The 19,154-nt window shown below is 46.7% G+C and overlaps 1 protein-coding gene across 1 annotated transcript; it reads right to left on the bottom strand.

Annotated features, from left to right (window-relative positions):
* Window positions 1-1,977: 1,977 nt before the first annotated feature.
* Window positions 1,978-18,789, bottom strand: LOC147107803 (carbonyl reductase [NADPH] 1-like). The gene is made up of 2 exons (XM_086007127.1): window positions 18,221-18,789; window positions 1,978-2,612 (listed from the first exon to the last, which is right to left on the bottom strand). The coding sequence occupies exons 1-2, from the start codon at window positions 18,609-18,611 to the stop codon at window positions 2,176-2,178; spliced, it is 828 nt and encodes a 275-aa protein (XP_085863253.1). The 5' UTR covers window positions 18,612-18,789; the 3' UTR covers window positions 1,978-2,175.
* Window positions 18,790-19,154: the final 365 nt, after the last annotated feature.

The raw sequence follows: 19,154 nt of genomic DNA, 5'->3' as shown, positions 1-19,154 counted from the left end.
AATCGACTGCAACAGGACATAGAAAGGCTAGCAGAATGGGCAGACAAGTGGCAGATGGAATTTAATACAGAGAAGTGTGCGGTGATGCATTTTGGCAGAAGGAACAGGAAGAGGCAATATACACTTAATGGCACAGTTTTAAAGAGTGTGCAGGGACAGAGAGACCTGGGAGTTAATGTGCATAGGTCCCTGAAGGTGGCAGGACATATTGAAAGAGTGGTTAACAAAGCATATGGGATCTTGGGCTTCATAAATAGAGGTATTGAGTACAAAAGTAGAGAAGTTATGCTGAACCTTTATATTGCATCCAGCTCTGGTCACCACTCTTTAGGAAGGATGTGAAGGCCCTTGAGAGGGTGCAGAGATTTACCAGAATGGTTCCAGGGATGGGAGATCTTAGCTACAAGGACAGGTTGGAGAAGCTGGATTTGTTCTCATTAGAGCAAAGGAGGTTGAGGGGTGATTTGATAGAGGTGTACAAGATTATGTTGAGTTTGGATAGGCTAGACAGGGAAAGGCTGTTCCCACCAGTTAATGGTACAAGGACTAGGGGACACAGATTTAAGGTTTTGGGCAAGAGATACAGGGGGGAACGTGAGGAAAAACTTTTTTACGCAGCGAGTGGTGATGACCTGGAATTCGCTGCCGACGGAAGTGGTGGAAGCGGAGACACTCAATGTTTTCAAGGGAAGACTGGATAGGCACTTGAGGGAAATAAACCTGCAGGGCTCTGGGGATAGAGCGGGGGAATGGGACTGACTGGATTGCCGCGGACTCGATGGGCCGAATGGTCTCCTTCTGTGCCATTAAGGCAATGACTTCTACCAGGAACGATTCCACAGCACCCTGCGCTTCACCTGAATGGCCATTCTTCTCGGTTAGCTTAGACAAAACAAGGGGGTGAAAGAAAATCAGGCACGGTGTGAAAATGGGCTACCGATTCACTATGGACACGTTTCGTGCTACTGGAGAAGACCAATTTCGCACCTTGCGTTGGCAGACTTCCTCAACTGTGGAGTCCAAAACTGAGGTGGATCCCGTTGTCAATCAACATCTACGTACTTCCAGCAGGGGTTAGTGGACAGCCATCAGAGTGGGGAACTAACTCTAGCCTGGGGGTTCCGAGGACTACTGCAGCCCCCCCGCCCCCCACCCCCCTGGTTTGTAGGACTCATTATCACATCATGTGGCCCATTTACCTACTGAGGTATTAGGGGAGCCCCCTGCCAATAACTGAACAGTTCATTCATTCACGCTGTGTCATTGACATACATATTCAGGGGCACTCAGTTTTTCCAAAGGTCTAACAATGAAGTGCAACGGGGCACAAATTCCTCAGACGTATACCCTGACAACAGGTTAAAATGATCCTGGATTCAACCCAATACCATAAACTCAACGCTAAACTGCTGGCTATAACAACAGCATCAGAAACTAGTTTGACTGCACTGAGTACTGTACAGCATCTCGAATTTGTGTTAAAGCCATCTAGTGACACTTGATAGGTACTGCAACAAGTGATAATCAGATTACTGCAGGAACAAAATATGGTAACATTTCGCTTTATGTTCGAGGTAGAAGCACTATCCCCAGTGAAAATGTTTTCAAGGGGAGACTGGATAGGAAGTTGAGGGAAATTAACTTGCAGGGCTACGGGGATGGAGCGGGGGAATGGGACTGACTGGATTGCTCTACAGAGAGCCGGCACGGACTCGATGGGCCGAATGGCCTCCTTCTGTGCCGTTATGACTCGATGAAATGAATGACAGATTCCAAAGCCAATGAAACGAAGACTGCATGTTGTGACACGACTATTGCCGGTGAGAACGGAGATGATTAAAGGAATGGCCTTTTGATTTACGTACTTAAAATGTTTAGTAATACTTGTCTTTATCGGTGTGGAATATCCAAGCTAACATAAACCAGTTTGCAACACCAGTAGGAACTATTATTAAAAAAAGACAAATTATTTCAAAGTAAGATGATTCATCTTTATTGAAAATATTTGAGGGAAAAAAAATTATATAAGAATTAGTTCATGTAAACAAAGCCACAAAACCAAGAGAGTTACTGCGCTATAGTTGTGATCAGTTTTTTTGTTAGTATATAAAGTATAATCTTGGGTTCCTTGTACCCTCTAGCTTTTATGTCTTCCTATGCCCCTAGCCTTAAGGCTTACCATTTCTGAACAGTTTTATTTATTACAAACTCTCCATGTGGGCCTTCTGCCCCTGCTGGTAGAAGAGCTAAATAAACAGGGGTCACAGCCCCTTCTTCTACAGCTCCAGTGGCATTGGGACCAGCCATATCCGTTTTTACCCAACCAGGACAGCAAGCATTCAAGAAGATCCTGTCTGCTGCTCTCTCCTTACTCAGTATTCGGGCATGGATCCTCGAAAGGACGGTAACCCCGATCTTTGAAACCCCGTAGGCAGTGGGCGCCCACCCCTGTTGAGTGTGTACCCCTTTTTTAGCATCTTCAATAAATTTCTTCATCAGCTCCACCAGTTCTTCCTCTGTGATGGTAGAGCTGCGGAATTTCTTTTGGAGTTCTCGGCTGCATTGCTGCAATGCCATGGAACCGGAAATACTGGATACATTCACCACTCTCCCTGCAGGTTTAAGAGAAAATCAAAATGCCGTCACATACAAGAGCACAAAAAACTATAAACAGTATTTCTCTCAACAACAACTTGTATTTATATAGCGCCTTTAACGACATTAGAAGCCTCTACCAATAAAATTATTCAGTGTGATGCTGTCTCTGCAATACAGTAAATTAACACAAGTTCAACCTGCAAGACAATAACAACAACAACTTGTATTTACATAGCGCCTTTAACGTAGTAAAACGTCCCAAGGCTGCACAGGAGTATTATAAGACAAAGAATTTGACACCAAGCCACATAAGGAGAAATTAGGGCAGGTGACCAAAAGCTTGGTCAAAGAGGTAGGTTTTATGGAGCGTCTTAAAGGAGGAAAGAGAGGTAGCGAGGCGGTGAGCTTTAGGCAGGGAATTCCAGAGCTCAGGGCCAAGGCAACAGAAGGCACGGCCACCAAAGGTTGAGCGATTATAATCAGGGATGCTCAAGAGGGCAGAATTAGAGGAGCACAGATATCTCGAGGGGTTGTGGGGCTGAACGAAATTACAGAGATAGAGAGGGGCAAGGCCATGGAGGGATTAGAAAACAAGGATGAGAATTTTGAAATCGAGGCACTGCTTAACTGGGAGCCAATGTAGGTTAGCTAGCACAGGGGAGAGGGGCGAACGGAACTTGGTGCGAGTTAGGATACAGACAGCCGAGTTTTGGATGACCTCAAGTTTATGTAGGGTGCAATGTGGGAGGCCAGCCAGGAGTGCGTTGGAATAGTCAAGTCTAGAGGTAACAAAGGCATGGTTGAGTGTTTCAGCAGCGGATGAACTGAGGCAAGGGCGGAGACGGGCGATGTTACGGAGGTGGAAGTAGGCGGTCTTTGTTATGCTGCGGATGTGTGGTCGGAATCTCATTTCAGGGTCAAATATGACACCAAGGTTGCGAAGAGTGTGGTTCAGCCTCAGACAGATGTTAAGGAGAGGGGTGGAGGAACGGAGTGGCTAAGGAACGGAGTTTGTGGCAGGGACCGAAAACAACGGCTTCAGTCTTCCCAATGTTTAATTGGAGAAAAATTTAGCTCATCCAGAACTGAATGTCGGACAAGCAGTTTGACAATTTAGAGACTGTGGAGGGATTGAGAGAAGAGGTAGTGAGGTAGAGCTGGGTGTCGTCAGCGTACATGTGGAAAGTGACGCTATGCTTTCGGATGATGTCACCAAGGGGCAACATGTAGGTGAGAAATAGGAGGGGGCCAAGGATAGGTCCTTTAGGGACACCAGAGGTAACAATAGGGGAGCGGGAAGAGAAGCTATTGCAGGTGATTCTCTGGCTACAATTAGATAGATAAGAATGGAACCAGGCGAGTGCAGTCCCACCCAGCTGAATGACGTTGGATAGGCGGTCGAGAAGGATGGAGTGGTCAACCGTGTCAAAGGCTGCAGACAAGTCAAGAAGGACGAGGAGGGATAGTTTACCTTTGTCAGTCACAAAGGACGTCATTTGTGACTTTGATGAGAGCCGTTTCGGTACTGTGGCATGGGTGCAAACCTGATTGGAGGGATTCAAACATGGAATTGCGGGAAAGATGGGCGCAGATTCGGGAGGCGACAACACGTTCAAGGACTTGGGAGAGGAAAGGGAGGTTGGAGATGGGGCGGTAGTTTGCAAGAATGGAGGGATCAAGGGTTGGTTTTTTGAGGAGAGGTGTGATGACGGCAGATTTGAGGGAGAGGGGGACAGTACCTGAGGAGAGAGAACCATTAACAATATCAGCTAACATGGAAGCCAGAAAAGGAAGTTGGGTAGTCATCAGTTTGGTGGGATTAGGGTCGAGGGAGCAGGAGATGGGTCTCATGGACAAGATGAGCGCAAAGAGGTCATATGGGGAGATCAGAGAGAAACTGGAGAAAGATGTGAGTTCAGGGCTAGGGCAGGGGGGGGCACCTTAGAGGAAGTTTGGCCCAGTGGGCTAGAGGAAGGAAGGGAAGTGGCAGACGCAGCTGAACGGATGGTCTCAATCTTAGAGACAAAGAAGTCCATGAGCTCCTTAAACTTGTCGGAGATGAGGATGGAGGAGATGGGGAGAGGGGTTTAAGAAGACGGTTAGCAGTAGAGAAAGGAACTGGGGTTTATCTTTGCATTCCAGAATGATTCCGGATAAGTGAGCAATTTTGGAAGACGAGAGCAGGGCCCGATAATGCTTTGTGTGGTCCAGCCAGATCTGGCGGTGAATGGCTAAACCAGTTGTCCACCATATCCGTTCAAGTCTGTGTCCCTTGGGCCTAAGGGAGCGAAGATGAGAGCCATACCGGGGGAATGGCCAGGGTGAGAGAGAGTAATTGTTTCAGTATGTCAGCAGTGGCTCAGTTGGTAGCACACTCGCCTCTGAGTCAGAAGGTTGTGGGTTCAAGTCCCACTCCAGGGACTTTGAGCACATAAAGCTAGGCTTACACTCCGGTGCAGTGCTGAGGGAGCACTACACTGTCAGAGGTGCCGTCCTCCCTCAGGTGGACGTAAAAGATCCCATGGCGCTATTTCGAAGAAGAGCAGGGGAGTTTTCCCTGGTGTCTTGGCCAATATTTATTCCTCAACCAACATAACAAAATCAGATTAGCTGGTCATTATCACATTGCTGTTTGTGGGACCTTGCTGTGTGCAAATTGGCTGCCGCGTTTCCCACATTACAACAGTGACTCCACTTAAAAAGTACTTAATTGGCTGTAAAGCGCTTTGAGACGTCCGGTGGTCGTGAAAGGTGCTATATAAATGCAAGTCTTTCTTTCTTTCTTTAGTAGGGACTAGGGCATCAAAGGTGGTGGTGAAGATGTGGTTGAGTAGATCGGTAGCTGCAGAAATGTCATGGTGAATGGAGGGCCAGAGGCTTGACAGTTGGGATTTCATAAATGCAGTTGTAAGAGAGTTGAGAGAGAGAGTTGAGAGAGAGTTTTTTTCCAGGGGCGGACACAAAAGGAAGTAGGGCTGGGTAGGAGGAGGATGTGGGCGGAGAGCGATACGAGGAAATGGTCAGAGCTGGCCTTATATGCGATTAAGACGATGGGAGTAGCGAGACCACGAGAGATGGCAAGGTCGAGGGGGTGGGCGTGAATATGGGTTGGGGAGTTTACCTGGAGGGAGATTAAGGGAGGATAGGAGGCTAGTGAACTCAGAGGAGAGTATGATGAATTGAGATGGAGGTTGAAATCATCGAGGATGAGAAGTCGTTCGGTGCAGAGGCGGAGGCAGGAGAGCAGTGAAGATATCTCAGTAATAACATTTTTATGGTACTTGAGTGGGCAGTAGAAAACAAGAATGTTAAATGAGAGGTGAGAGGGGTGGAATAAGGTGAGATGCTCAAAGGAGGAGAAAGTGCCAGAAGAGTAGGGGGACAGACCAAGGTGTGATTTGGTGATGGGAACCACACCGCCACCACGGCGGTCTGAGCGGGGCAAGTGGTGGAAGGTATAGCCAGGCAGGGAGGCTTCATTTACCCCTCAACCAAGTTTCCGTCAGGGCCATGATGTCGATGCAATCATCCACGATAAGCTCATGAATGGCAAGGGCTTTGTTCGCAAGTGAACGGACATTCTGGAGGGAGATGCGGAGAGGGTCGGTGATGGCTGACCCACTGCCAGCATTCACAAGGTCAGCGCTGGGGGGATGAGTTGGACGGGGAGGAGATTGGCAAGATTTGCCCCCAGTGGGCGCACTGGGTGGGAAGATCGGCGAGAAGTAGAATGGGACAGTTGGGGTTGCTGCTCGTAAGGCGGCAGCGACGAGTGTCTCGATGAGCCCTCCGGAGGATGCCAAGAGAGGCACAGAGGGAAGCTGTGGGCTTATCTAAGAGGGAGTCAAGCCTGGGATGGCGGCAGGAGAGTAGGAAGGTCGAAGAGTAATGAAGGATTGCGGTAGGGATTTGGGAGGGCAGGGTATCCGAGAGAGGAGAGATGAAAGGAGGCATGACGACAGGAGAGTGCGGTCAGGGATGGATAGAGAGAAAAGGAAAATAGGGGGAAAAAGTGGAATGGCTTGGGTCTGGAGCGGCAATCAAAGCACACACGCGAATGGACACAGGAAAAGCTCAGGTTACAAAGGATCTCGGCTCAGAAGATCAGGAAGTAGAATCAGTATGGGTGGAGATAAGGAATAACAAGGGGCAGAAAACACTGGTGGGAGTAGTATATAGGCCACCTAACTGTAACTATACCGTTGGGACAGAATATTAATCAAGAATTAGTAGGAGTTTGCAACAAAGGTAATGCAATAATCTTGGGGGACTTTAATCTTCATATAGACTGGACAAATCAAATTGGCAAAGCTAGTCTGGAGGACGAGTTCATGGAATGCATTCGGGACAGTTCCCTAGAACAATAGGTCATGGAATCAACCAGGGAACAGGCTATTTTAGATCTTGTACTGTGTAATGAGACCGGGTTAATTAGCAATCTCATAGTAAAGGATCCTCTGGGGCAGAGTGATCATATTATGATAGAATTAATGTGACATTCTGAGAGTGACTTGCCTAAGGAGAAGATGTTTCCTCTTGTGGGAGGATCTAGAACTAGGGGTCACTGTTTAAAAATAAGGGGTCGCCCATTTAAGACAGAGATGAGGAGAATTTTTTTCTCACAAAGGGTCGTGAGTCTTTGGAACTCTCTTCCTCAGAGGGCAGTGGAAGCAGAGTCTTTGAATATTTTTAAGGCAGAGGTAGATAGATTCTTGGTAAGCAAGGGGGTGAAAAGTTATCAGGGATAGGCGGGAATGTGGAGTAATCGGATCAGCCATGATCTTATTGAATGGCGGAGCAGGCTCGAAGGGCCGAGTGGCCTACTCCTGCTCCTAATTCGTATGTTCGTAAGTCCGAAACTAAAATCTTATACTTAAATAAAGGCAATTACAGAGGTATGAGGGGCGAGTTGGCTAAGGTAGATTGGAAAAATAGATTAAAAGGTATGGCAGTAGATAAGCAGTGGCTTACTAAATATTTAAAGAAATATTTCATAATTCTCAACAAAAATACATTCCATTGAGAAACAAAAGCTCCACAGGAAAAGTGATCTAACTGTGGCTAACGAAAGAAGTTAAGGATAGCATTAGATTGAAAGAAGAAGCTTATAATGTTGCAAAGAATAATAGTAAGCCTGAGGATTGGGAGAGTTTCAGAAACCAGCAAAGGTTGACCAAAAAAATTGATAAAAAGGGAAAAAAATAGAATGAGAGAAAACTAGCAAGAAATATTAAAGCAGATTGTAAGAGCTTCTACAAGTATGTAAAAAGAAAGGGAGTAGCAAAAGTAAATGTTGGTCCCTTGGAGGCTGAGACAGGAGAAATTATTATGGGGAATAAGGAAATGGCAGAAACGTTAAACAAATATTTTGTATCTGTCTTCACAGTAGAAGACACAAAAAGCATACCAAAAATGGTGGGGAACCAAGGGTCTAATGAGGGTGAGGAACTTAACATAATTAATATAAGTAGAGAAAAAGTACTAGAGAAACTAATGGGACTAAAAGCCGACAAATCCCCTGGACCTGACAGCCTACATCCTAGGGTTCTAAAAGAGGTGGCTGAAGAGATAGTGAATGCATTGGTTTTGATTTTTCAAAATTCCCTAGATTCTAGAATGTCCCACCGGTTTGGAAGGTCGCAAATATAACACCGCTATTCAAAAAAGGAGGGAAGAGAAAAAACAGGGAACTACAGGCCAGTTAGCTTGACATCAGTCATCGGGAAAATGCTGGAATCCATTGTTAAGGAAGTGGTATCAGGGCACTTAGAAAATCATAACATGATTAGGCCGAGTCAACATGGTTTTATTAAAGGGAAATCGTGTTTGACAAATATTTTGAGAGATTTTTGAGGATGTAACTAGCAGGGTAGATAAAGGGGAACCAGTGGATGTAGTATATTTGGATTTTCAAAAGGCATTCGATAAGGTGCCACATAAAAGGTTATTACACAAGATTAGGGCTCACAGCGTTGAGGGTAATATAGTAACATGGATAGAGGATTGGTTAACGGATAGAAAACAAGAGAGCAGGGATAAACAGATCTTTTTCAGGTTGGCAGGCTGTAACTAGTGGTGTGCCGCAAGGATCAGTTTTGGGGCCTCAGTTATTTACAATCTATATTAATGACCTAGATGAAGGGACAGAGTGTAATGTATCCAAGTTTGCTGATGATACAAAGCTAGGTGGGACAGTAAGCTGTGAGGAGAACACAGAGTCTGCAAAGGGCTATAGATAGACTAAGTGAGTGGGCAGTAAGGTGGCAGATGGAGTATAATGTAGGGAAATGAGAGGTTATTCACTTTGGTAGGAAGAAGAGAAAAACAGAATATTTTTTTAAATGGTGAGAAACTTTCAAATGTTGGGATGACGTAATAAAACTCACTACGCACTTGGTTCGAGTACAAAGCAAGGCTATAATCAACTTGTTTCAAAACATGGAGGTCTAGTTGTACTTCACTAGTTCCTGTCTTACAGAATGTCCCTGAGCAAGCTGGGCCCACGCCCGAGTATTTATACTCCTTGGACAGCGCCACCAGCTGGCTGTCCAGTGTTATTTCATGAGTCGTTTCTTCATGATGATGAGATTTAACACATTCTTCCTGCCTAAAAGATTTGGAAGTCAGACAACTTCCTCCTAACGGATTAGGCGGACTACGAATAGCCGCAGCCTTTTAGATCTTTGTTTATGGCTGGAAGGCATGTCTCCGTGTCTTGGTCCCTGTGCCGCTTGATCCGTACTGGTAGATCGACAGGGTCCGTGTCGCCTTGATCGACCCAAGGGAGACTGGAGATCGTGACTCCGGGTGCGGGTCCCCACAGGCGCAGAGCTGGCTTCATCTTGTTTGATAGCCGGGGATTGATCGGCGCCTGGCTTCGGGTGGCCATCCCACGGGGAGCGCTCGGCTCCGATGGGGTGGCCGGCAGATCTCTTGATGTCCCAGGTAGGGCGTCATCTTCAAAGGAGCAGTGTGTCCCTCTATCAATTGGGTCCGTGGGACCGGGAGCCAGATCTTGGAGCGAAATGGTGGACTCCCGGCCATCAGGGTACTGCAAGTGCGCGTACGTGGGATTAACGTCCACGAGTTCCACCTCGTCGACAAGGGGATCGTTTTTGGAAGATTGGACGAACCTTCGGAGCAGCACAGGGCCGGGAGCTGCCAACCATGATGGTAGGGACGTCCCATAAGTGGAGCGACGCTGGAACCTGAAGAATCGCTCGTGAGGCGTGACATTGGTGGACGTAGAACGAAGAGACCTGATGGAATGCAACACGTCAGGGAGCATAGTTTCCCACTGCTGGTCTGGTAGGTTGCGTGACCTCCGTGCAAGATGAACAGCATACCAAATGATAGCGTTGTATCTCTCAACCTGTCCGTTACCGATGGGATGATACGGTGTTGTTTTACTTGTGGCGATTCCCCGTTGGGAAAGATAACTTTTGAGTTCACTTGACATGAAGGAGGGACCCCGATCAGAGTGGATGAAATTGGCCGTACCGCAAAGGGAAAAGACTTGGATCAAGGCATTTGATCACTGTGGAAGTAAGCATATTGGGGAAAGCAAAGAGAAAGCGTGAATATTCGTCCACCATAGTAAGTAAGTAGGTGTTTCGTGTTGAGGAAGGCAATGGCCCTTTAAAGTCAATGCTGAGTGGCTGCATAGCGTGCATGAGCGAGCCATCCGATGGACGGAAGAATTGCGGTTTTAATTCCGCACAAATTCTACAGGAGGAGCATGTTCTTTTCACATCTTCCGTAGAAAATGGGAGATTTTTAGATCGCACAAAGTGCAACATATGGGTAACGCCAGGATGGCATAAGTCAGTATGAAGATCTGCAAGAGTCAAAGTTGACATGCAAGAGCAGAATGCCCGCGTGAGGGTACCCGGGGCCACAATCTCTTTGCCGGGTCGATAATGTATGGTGTATCCAAAGGCGGCCAATTCCATCCTCCAGCGTTGTATTTTGTTATTCTTGATCTTAGCGCGTTTCTGGTTATCCATCACAAAGGCCACGGAGCGCTGATCGGTTATAACTGTGAAATGTCGACGAGCGAGAAAATGACTCCATTTACGTACTGCTTCAATGATGGCCATAGTCTCCTTCTCGACAGGAGGATAATGGAGCTTGCTACCCTGCAAAGTTCTGGTCAGAAATGCAACGGGTCGAACACCTTGATTCAAGGTAGCAGAGATCGCCACCTCCGATGCATCGCACTCGACCACGAAAGGAAGATTTTCATCAATGGAACGAAGCGTGGCTTTTTCCACTGGTCGCTTGAGTTTGAAAGCTGAAATAGCCGTTGCCTCCAATGGAAATGACTTTGCGTGAAGCAGGGGCTGGATCTTGTCAGAGAAGTGGGGTATCCACTTCGCATAATAGGCGAACATGCAGAGTGCCCGACGAAGAGAGCAGAGATTCATAGGGGGAGGGAGCTCCTGAAGTGGACGAAGTCGCTCCGGATCTGGTTTGATGACACCGTTGCCCACCCAGTAGCCAAGGATGTTGACTGATGGTACTGATTTCACAGATTTGGACTCCGTTAAGGTTAAGTTGTGACGACGGAGAACGTCAAAACATTTCTGGAGATTGGCATCATGCTCCTTCTGGTCATGACCAGCAATGGTGATATTATCTAGATGTGGAAAAGTGTCCGTTAAGTTCTCCTGTTTGACTAGGCTATTCATTGCCCGTTGAAAGACGGCCACCCCATTGGTGACCCCAAATGGAAGGCGACAAAACTGATAAAGCCGACCATTGGCTTCAAAGGCCGTATACTTTTTGTCAGAGTCCTTTAACGGTACTTGATGATATGCGCTCTTTAAATTAAAATCTGAAAATACCTTGTAGTTGCAAGGTTATTGACCATATCATCGATGCGTGGTAGTGGGTAGGCATCCAGGTTGGTATACTGGTTAATAGTTTGCGAGTAATCGATGTAAAGACGTTTCTTGTGTTGCTTCAGAGGATTTTTAACAACGTCGACTTGAGCCCACCAGGAAGATGAACATGGTTCAATGATACCGTCAGCTAGAAGGCAAGAGATTTCTGCCTCGATAAAGGATCGATCATCTTGGCTGAAACATCGTGATTCAGTGACCATGGGCTTACACCGGGGGGAAAGATTGGCAAACAAGGAGGGCTCATCGAGCGAAGCTGCCGAAAGCACACAAAACGGTACTTTGGAAATAGTAAGCTCCGGCTTTGACCCTCCAAACTCAAAAGTGAGTCTTTTGTGTTGTTTCTGGAAATCCTGTTCCAGGAGCACATCGCTGCATAGGTTTTTGAGCACCCCAAGCCGGGTGGAGAAATAAGTGCGGCCATTGAGAATAAGGTCGACAAGACAAAAGCCGGAAGAGTTGGTGGTCAGTGTTGTCAGAGCCATTGCAATTTCCCTGTCCGAGGGGTAAATACGCAGTTTTAACTTACTGACAGCCCGCTCGCTAATGAAGCTGTCACAGCTGCATGAGTCCATTAGTGCACTCAAAATGTGTCCATTTACTGAAACCTTCGTGGCTGCATGGGACAGACTTTGGGGAAAAACAGCTGTGATGGGAGGAAGGGCAGTTTTACCCTTGACAGCTGTAACCTTAGTAGTGGTTCTTGGGGGAGGAGCAGTTTCATAGATAGCAGCTGTAAAACTAACAGGAGCTCTCGACCAGTATACCTTAGGAAAGTGGCCTTTCTTACTAAGAGGCTCTTGACTGGCATACCTTAGAAAAGTGACCTTTCTTGCTGCAATGATTGCAGGTTGCGTTACGAGCAGGACAAAATTTCCTATAATGGAACGCACCTCCACAGAAGAAACACTTCCTTCCAGATTGCCAAGATGCTGCTAGGGCGGGGTTGTCATCAGTGAAGGCTTCTAGGGTAGGGTTGTCATCCGCTAGGTTAGAGTCATCATCAGTGAGGGCTTCCGCCCGAGACCTATCGAAGGAGTCATTAAAAGTGATAGCAGCAGCCCGTGCACGAGGTAAAAGATAGGTAGCTAACTCTAGGGAACATGCCTGGTCATAGGCAGCCTGTAACTCGAGGGTTTTATTCTCCAACAGACGCTGGTGTATGAAGGGAGACGCAATCCCATTAATAAAGGAATCACAAATTAACTGCTCCTGGTACTGCTCAGCTGTGACAGCTTTAAGATTACAATCCTTGCTGAGCCTGCGAAGTTTCTGAAGGAATTTGTCAAGTGATTCCCCGGGTTGTTGTTGAGTTGTAGCCAGTAGATGCCGAGCAAAAATTTCATTTGGGGCTTTAACATATAGTCGCTGTAATATTAGGATAGTGGAGTCATAGTCTACACAGTCTTCAATATAGTCAAACACATGAGGAGATACATAATTGGCAAGTATCTCTAATTTATCAGGAACATTCTCACCACACATCCTGAGGAAGTTGCTGAAGGTACGATACCAGTGTTTCCATACCTTAGCAGTTGTAGGTGAATTCGGGTCCAGGTCAAGACGGGCGGGTCTGAGTAGTTTCTCCATGATGGATTGATTACTACGCCAGAGTTCCCTTCTGCAGTTGAAGTCGTAGCTGGCTGTTCCCGAAATCACTCAGAGCATGCAGTTGATATCAAGTTGATTAAATTGACGTAATAAAACTCACTACGCACTTGGTTTGAGTATAAAGCAAGGCTTTAATCAACTTGTTTCAGAACATGGAGGTCTAGTTGTACTTCACTAGTTCCTGTCTTACAAAGTGTCCCTGGGCAAGCTGGGCCCACGCCCAAGTATTTATACTCCTTGGACGGCGCCACCAGCTGGCCGCCCAGCGTTATTTCATGAGTCGTTTCTTCATGATGATGAGATTTATAACATTGGTGTTAAGAGATTTGGGTGTCCTCGTGCAAGAAACACAGAAAGCTAGCATGCAGGTACAGCAAGCAATAAGGAAGACAAATGGAATGTTGGCCTTTATTGCAAGGGGATTGGAGTACAAGAGAAAGGAAGTCTTGCTACAATTGTACAGGGCCTTGGTGAGACCACACCTGGAGTACTGTGCAGAGTTTTGGTCTCCTTATCCAAGGAAGGATACACTTGCCTTGGAGGCGGTGCAACAAAGGTTCACTAGATTGATTCCTGGGATGAGAGGGTTGTCCTATGATGAGAGATTGTGTAGAATGGGCCTATACTCTCTGGAGTTTAGAAGAATGAGAGGTGATCTCATTGAAACAAACAAGATTCTGAGGGGATTTACAGGGTAGATGCCGAGAGGTTGTTTCCCCTGGTTAGAGTGTCTAGAACAAGGGGGCATAGTCTCAGGGTAAGGAGTCGGCCATTTAAGACTAAGATGAGGAGGAATTTCTTCACTCAGAGGGTTGTGAATCTTTGGAATTCTCTGCTCCAGAGGGCTGTGGATGCTGAGTCTTTGAGTATATTCAAGGCCGAGATAGATAGATAGATTTTTGGACTCTAGTGGCATCTAGGGATATGGAGATCAGGTGGGAAAGTGGAGTTGAGGTCGATGATCAGCCATTGAATGGCGGAGCAGGCTCGAGGGGCCGTATGGCCTACTCCTGCTCTTATTTCTTATGTTCTTATCAGAGCCAGGGTATCTTAAGCAATTGAAGAAAGGAGATTAGGGGAAGGGCAAAGGATGGAAATGGATGACCACAGGTACAGTTGAAAAGAAGAGCAGCTCAGAAAGGGGCTGCCAGCCCAGGAGCCATCTTGAAATCACTCCCTCCCAATTTTATCTTTCCCTAAAGACAATGACTCATGCTGGGGAATTGTTTCAAGGTTACTGACAAATCTCGGGCACCTCACCCAGTCATTTTTCACTTTTGAGATGACCAATCTGATGTCCAACTATCAGCGCATCACAGCGGACTGCTGATTCTGTCTCAATGTCCACACAAACACATTTCCCAGCAGGGATTACTCGTTTAGGAACACGAACCTTGGCTATTTTTTTCCTTCTCTCCCTTCCTATGTTGAGGAGACTGAAGCCAATCGTAATGCTCCCACCATCACCCCAGCTGAAATCAGCTAACTCAGCACAGGTCAGGGTTCAAACGTCAGGGATCTTCTGCTCTACAAACCCCAGTGCCATGATAGGGGGGCTATTGCAGTTCATGTTTGAGGTAAATAATTTAAAAGTGCAATTAAATGACTTTGACATCAAAGAGAGCCATTAACATAGGAATAAAAGTAGGCCATTCAGCCTCTCCAGCCAGTTCCGTCATTCAATGTGTCTTAGAAAGTGCAGTTCTGGTCGCCACACTATAGGAAGGATGTGATTGCATTGGAGAGGGTGCAGAGGAAATTCACCAGGATACTACCTGGGCTGGAGCACTTCAGCTATGAAGAGAGACTGGACAGGCTGGGGTTGTTTTCCTTCGAGCAGAGAAGGCTGAGTGGGGACCTGATTGAGGTGTACAAAATTGAGGGGCATAGATAGGGTAGATAGAAAGGAACTTTTCCCCTTAGTAGAGGGGTCAATAACCAGGGGGCATAGTTTCAAGGTAAGGGGCAGGAGGTTTAGAGGGGATTTGAGGAAAAACTTTTTCACCCAGAGGGTGGTTGGAATCTGGTACTCACTGCCTGAAGCATTTAGATGAGCACTTGAAACGCCATAGCATACAAGGCTATGGACCAAGTGCTGGAAAATGGGATTAGAATAGACAGGGCTTGATGGCCGGCGCAGACATGATGGGCCGAAGGGCCTCTTTTTGTGCTGTATAACTATGACTAAATCGCCCATCCACCTGCCTTGGCTCCATATCGTTTTGTCCAACAAATATCTTTATCATCGTGGATTTTAAATTATTAATTGAGCTAGCATCTACTGCTGTTTGCATGAAGAAGTTTTTCCTAACCTCTCCTGAATGGCCTGGCTCTGATTTTAAGGTTATGTCCCCTTAGTTCCCCACCAACAGAAACCGCTTCTCTCTATCTACATTGTGCCTGTGCCAGCTCTCTAAAGGAGCGACCAATTAGTGCCACTCCCCCGCTCTTTCCCCATAGCCCTGCAATTTTTTCCTTTTTAAGTATTTATCCAATTCCCTTTTGAAAATTAATCCTGAATCTGCTTCCACCAACCTTTCAGGCAATGCATTCCAGGTCATAACAACTCGCTCAGTAAAAACATTGGCCCGGAATTTGTGGTCAGCGGCGAAGCAAAGATGTACTTCGCTGGCCCCGAAGAAAGCTGCCTACAAAGTTCTCGTGATTTCTGTGGCGACAAGTTTGCCTTTCTCGAAGCGCAAGTCAGATTAGTGTAGAATAGTGGGGGGTCCCTAGTGTGCGCTTCTGTGATGTCAACAAGCTGTCTAAGCAGCCAATCACAATGCAGAATTCTCACAGTCTGGGAAGCAGGAAGTGAAGAAGTTGCTTTTATTCAGAGTTTTTAACAAAGTTACAGAGAGCTAAACAAAGATTGGGGCTCTCACATGGGAAAACCCGACATAAATATGAATAAACTTTTTTAAAAAAAAATACATTTTATAAAATTTCTTCAAAATTGTAATTTTCATTATGGAGAAGTTTGACACTCCACAAAATTAAAATTAGTTTTTCAGGGCCATAACATTTGTTTAGCAGTCAATATGTTGTTAAAACTCCAGTTACACCTAATCCAACAAGGCCTAACTTTGAAATTGAGTATTTAACTGCGATAATACCAGGGAAAGCCCAAGTTGTCGTCAGTTTCACTGATTTCCCCGATTACATTGATTGCTGGCAAATCAATCTACCTGTTCAGAGATGCATCTGTCCATGACAGCATCCTCAATGATGGCGGAGCCGAGCACGAGTGCAAAAGACAAGGCTGAAGCCTTTGCAATCTTGCTCAGCCAGAAGTGCCGAGTGGAGGATCCCCATCGGCCTGCTCCCGAGGTCCCCACCATCGCTGAAAACGGTCTTCAGCCAATTCGAGTCACTTCATGCAATACCAAGAAATGGCTGAGTGCACTGGATACAGCAAAGGCTATGGGCCCCAACATATCCCAGCTGTCGTGCTGAAGACTTCTGCTCCAGAACTAGCCTTGCCTCTAGCCAAGCTGGTCCTGTACAGATATAACATTGGCATCTGCCCATCAACATGGAAAACTGCCCAGGTATGTCCTGTCCACAAAAAGCAGGACAAATCCAATTTGGCCAATGACCACCAGATCAGTCTACTCTCAATCATCAGTAAAGTGATGAAAGGTGTCATCAATCGTGCTATCAAGCGGCACTTAGTCACCAATATCCTGCTCACCAAAGTTCAGTTTGGGTTCTGCCAGGACCACTCGGCTCCAGAACTCATTATGGCCTTAGTCCAAACATGAACAAAAGAACTGAATTCCAGAGGTGAGGCGAGAGTGACTGCCCTTGACATCAAGGCAGCATTTGGCCAAGTGTGGTATCAAGGAGCCCTAGTAAAATTGAAGTCAATGGGAATCAGGATGAAAACACTCCACTGAATGGAGTCCTACCTAGCACAAAGGAAGATGGTTGTGGTGGTTGGAGGTCAATCATCTCAGCCCCAGAACATCGCTGCAGGAGTTCCTCGAGGCAGTGTCCTGGGCCCAACCATCTTCAGCTGCTTCATCAATGACCTTCCTCCATCATAAGGTCAGAAGTGGGGATGTTCACGGATGATGGCACAGTGTTCAGTTGCATTTGCAACTCCTTAGATAATGAAGCAGTCCATGTCAGCATGCAGCAAGACCTGAACATTCAGGCTTGGGCTAATAAGTGGCAAGTAACATTAGCGCCACACAAGTGCCAGACAATGACAATCTCCAACGAGCGACAGTCTAAACACCACCCCATGACATTCAACGGTATTACCATCACCGAATCCCCCAATATCAACATCCTGGGGCAGGGGGGTAACCATTAACCAGAAACTTAACTGGACCAGACACAAATACTGTGGCAACAAGAACAGGTCAGAGGCTGGGTATTCTGCAGTGAGTGTCTCACCTCCTGACTCCCCAAAGCCTTTCCATCATCTACAAAGCACAAGTCAGGAGTGTGATGGAATACTCTCCACTTGCCTGGATGAGTGCAGCTCCAACCACTCTCAAGAAGCTAGACATCATCCAGGAAAAAGCAGCCTGCTTGTTTGGCACACAATCTGCCACCTTAAACAAACACTCAGTCCCTCCAACACCAGCGCACCATGGCTGCAGTGTGCACCATCTACAATATGCACTGCAGCAACTCACCAAGGTTTCTTCGACAGTACCTCCCAAACCCACAACCTAGGAGAAAGGCAGCAGGCGCATGGGAACACCATAACCTCCAAGTTCCCCTCCAAGTCACACAGCTTGGAAATACATTGCCGTTCCTTCATCGTCACTGGGTCAAAACCCTGGAACTCCCTCCCTTACAGCCCTGTGGGTGTACCTTCACCACACGGACTGCAGCGGTTCAAGACAGCTCACCACCACCTTCTCAAGTGCAATTAGGGATGGGCAATAAATGCTGGCCTTCCCAGCGACGCCCACATCCCAGGAACGAATTTAAAAAATGAGTACTGCACTGATTTTCTCCCTGAAAAGGTCTGAAGTGCTTCATACGGACTAAAATGAAGTGAATGCCTTTGGGCAATGAGAGTTTTTAAAAAAAAGAACTAAATGTGTTGTCTATACTAAAACATTTCCAATCAGAATTGTGCTCAGTACCTTGAGGTTTGATGATGGGGAGGAGCTCGGTGCACACATTCCTGGTGCCGAAGAAGTTGGTTGCCAGAGTCACTTCGGCCTGGATTCCGAACGGAGTGGTATCTGCCGTTTTAAAGGCGATGCCGGCGTTGTTTACCAGGACGTCGATGCCTCCGTGTCGCTGGGCCATGAAGTCTCGCAGGTTTCTGATGCTCTGCAGGTCGTCTATGTCCAACTGGTGGAAAAGCGGCTTGAGCTCCTCCTGCTGCAGTTTCTGCACCGCCTGCTGCCCGCGGTCCTTGTCCCGGGCTGTCAGGTACACCTCCCCCTCGAACTGTCGGCACAGAGCCCGCACTACCTCCAGCCCGATGCCTTTGTTGCCCCCGGTCACCACGGCCACTCGCTTCGCCATGTTTGCGGGGAGCTTGTGTCCAGAGCTCGAACAGACTGAAGCTGATTCCCGAAAAGGAGACTGGAACCCGGGCACTCTGCTACATTCAGGACAAGTGCGCAGGCGCCTCGGGGAAACTCACCCCACTGAAACTTACGTCACTGCCCTTCTGGCCCAGGCTCCTGATCCCTGCTTGGTCAATACACTAAACAGTATTCTTATTTAACTCGACCGATTTCATTTGTTTTTTTTAATGTATTAGTTGTGCCCCTTCAAAAGGGGGCTTTTTTGTTAGATTCTATTTATTTGGGTCATAACACTGGGACGATTATTGGTTCAATCAAAACAGTTCCTGGTTCAGTCTCCTATCAGAAGTGACTATGTAAAGCAGGGATTTCGAACTGGGCGCTGATATTTTGCACAAAATCAATTTCGCAGTGAACTTTTTGCAGAAAAATCAGTTTAAATTCATGATACATTCTAATAGTCGAACATAGCACAATTTAATTTACAGCAAAAATAACATCAGGAATTTCCAATCTCAGAGCAATTAGGGATGGGCAA

The sequence above is a fragment of the Somniosus microcephalus genome, chromosome 14 (genome assembly GCF_052327205.1).
Source record: "Somniosus microcephalus isolate GS21.2 chromosome 14, FLI_Smic_1.0, whole genome shotgun sequence".
In the NCBI taxonomy this organism is placed as follows: Eukaryota; Metazoa; Chordata; class Chondrichthyes; order Squaliformes; family Somniosidae; genus Somniosus; species Somniosus microcephalus.
Note: the sequence above shows the minus strand (reverse complement) of the source record. Positions and strands in the feature narration are given on the sequence as shown.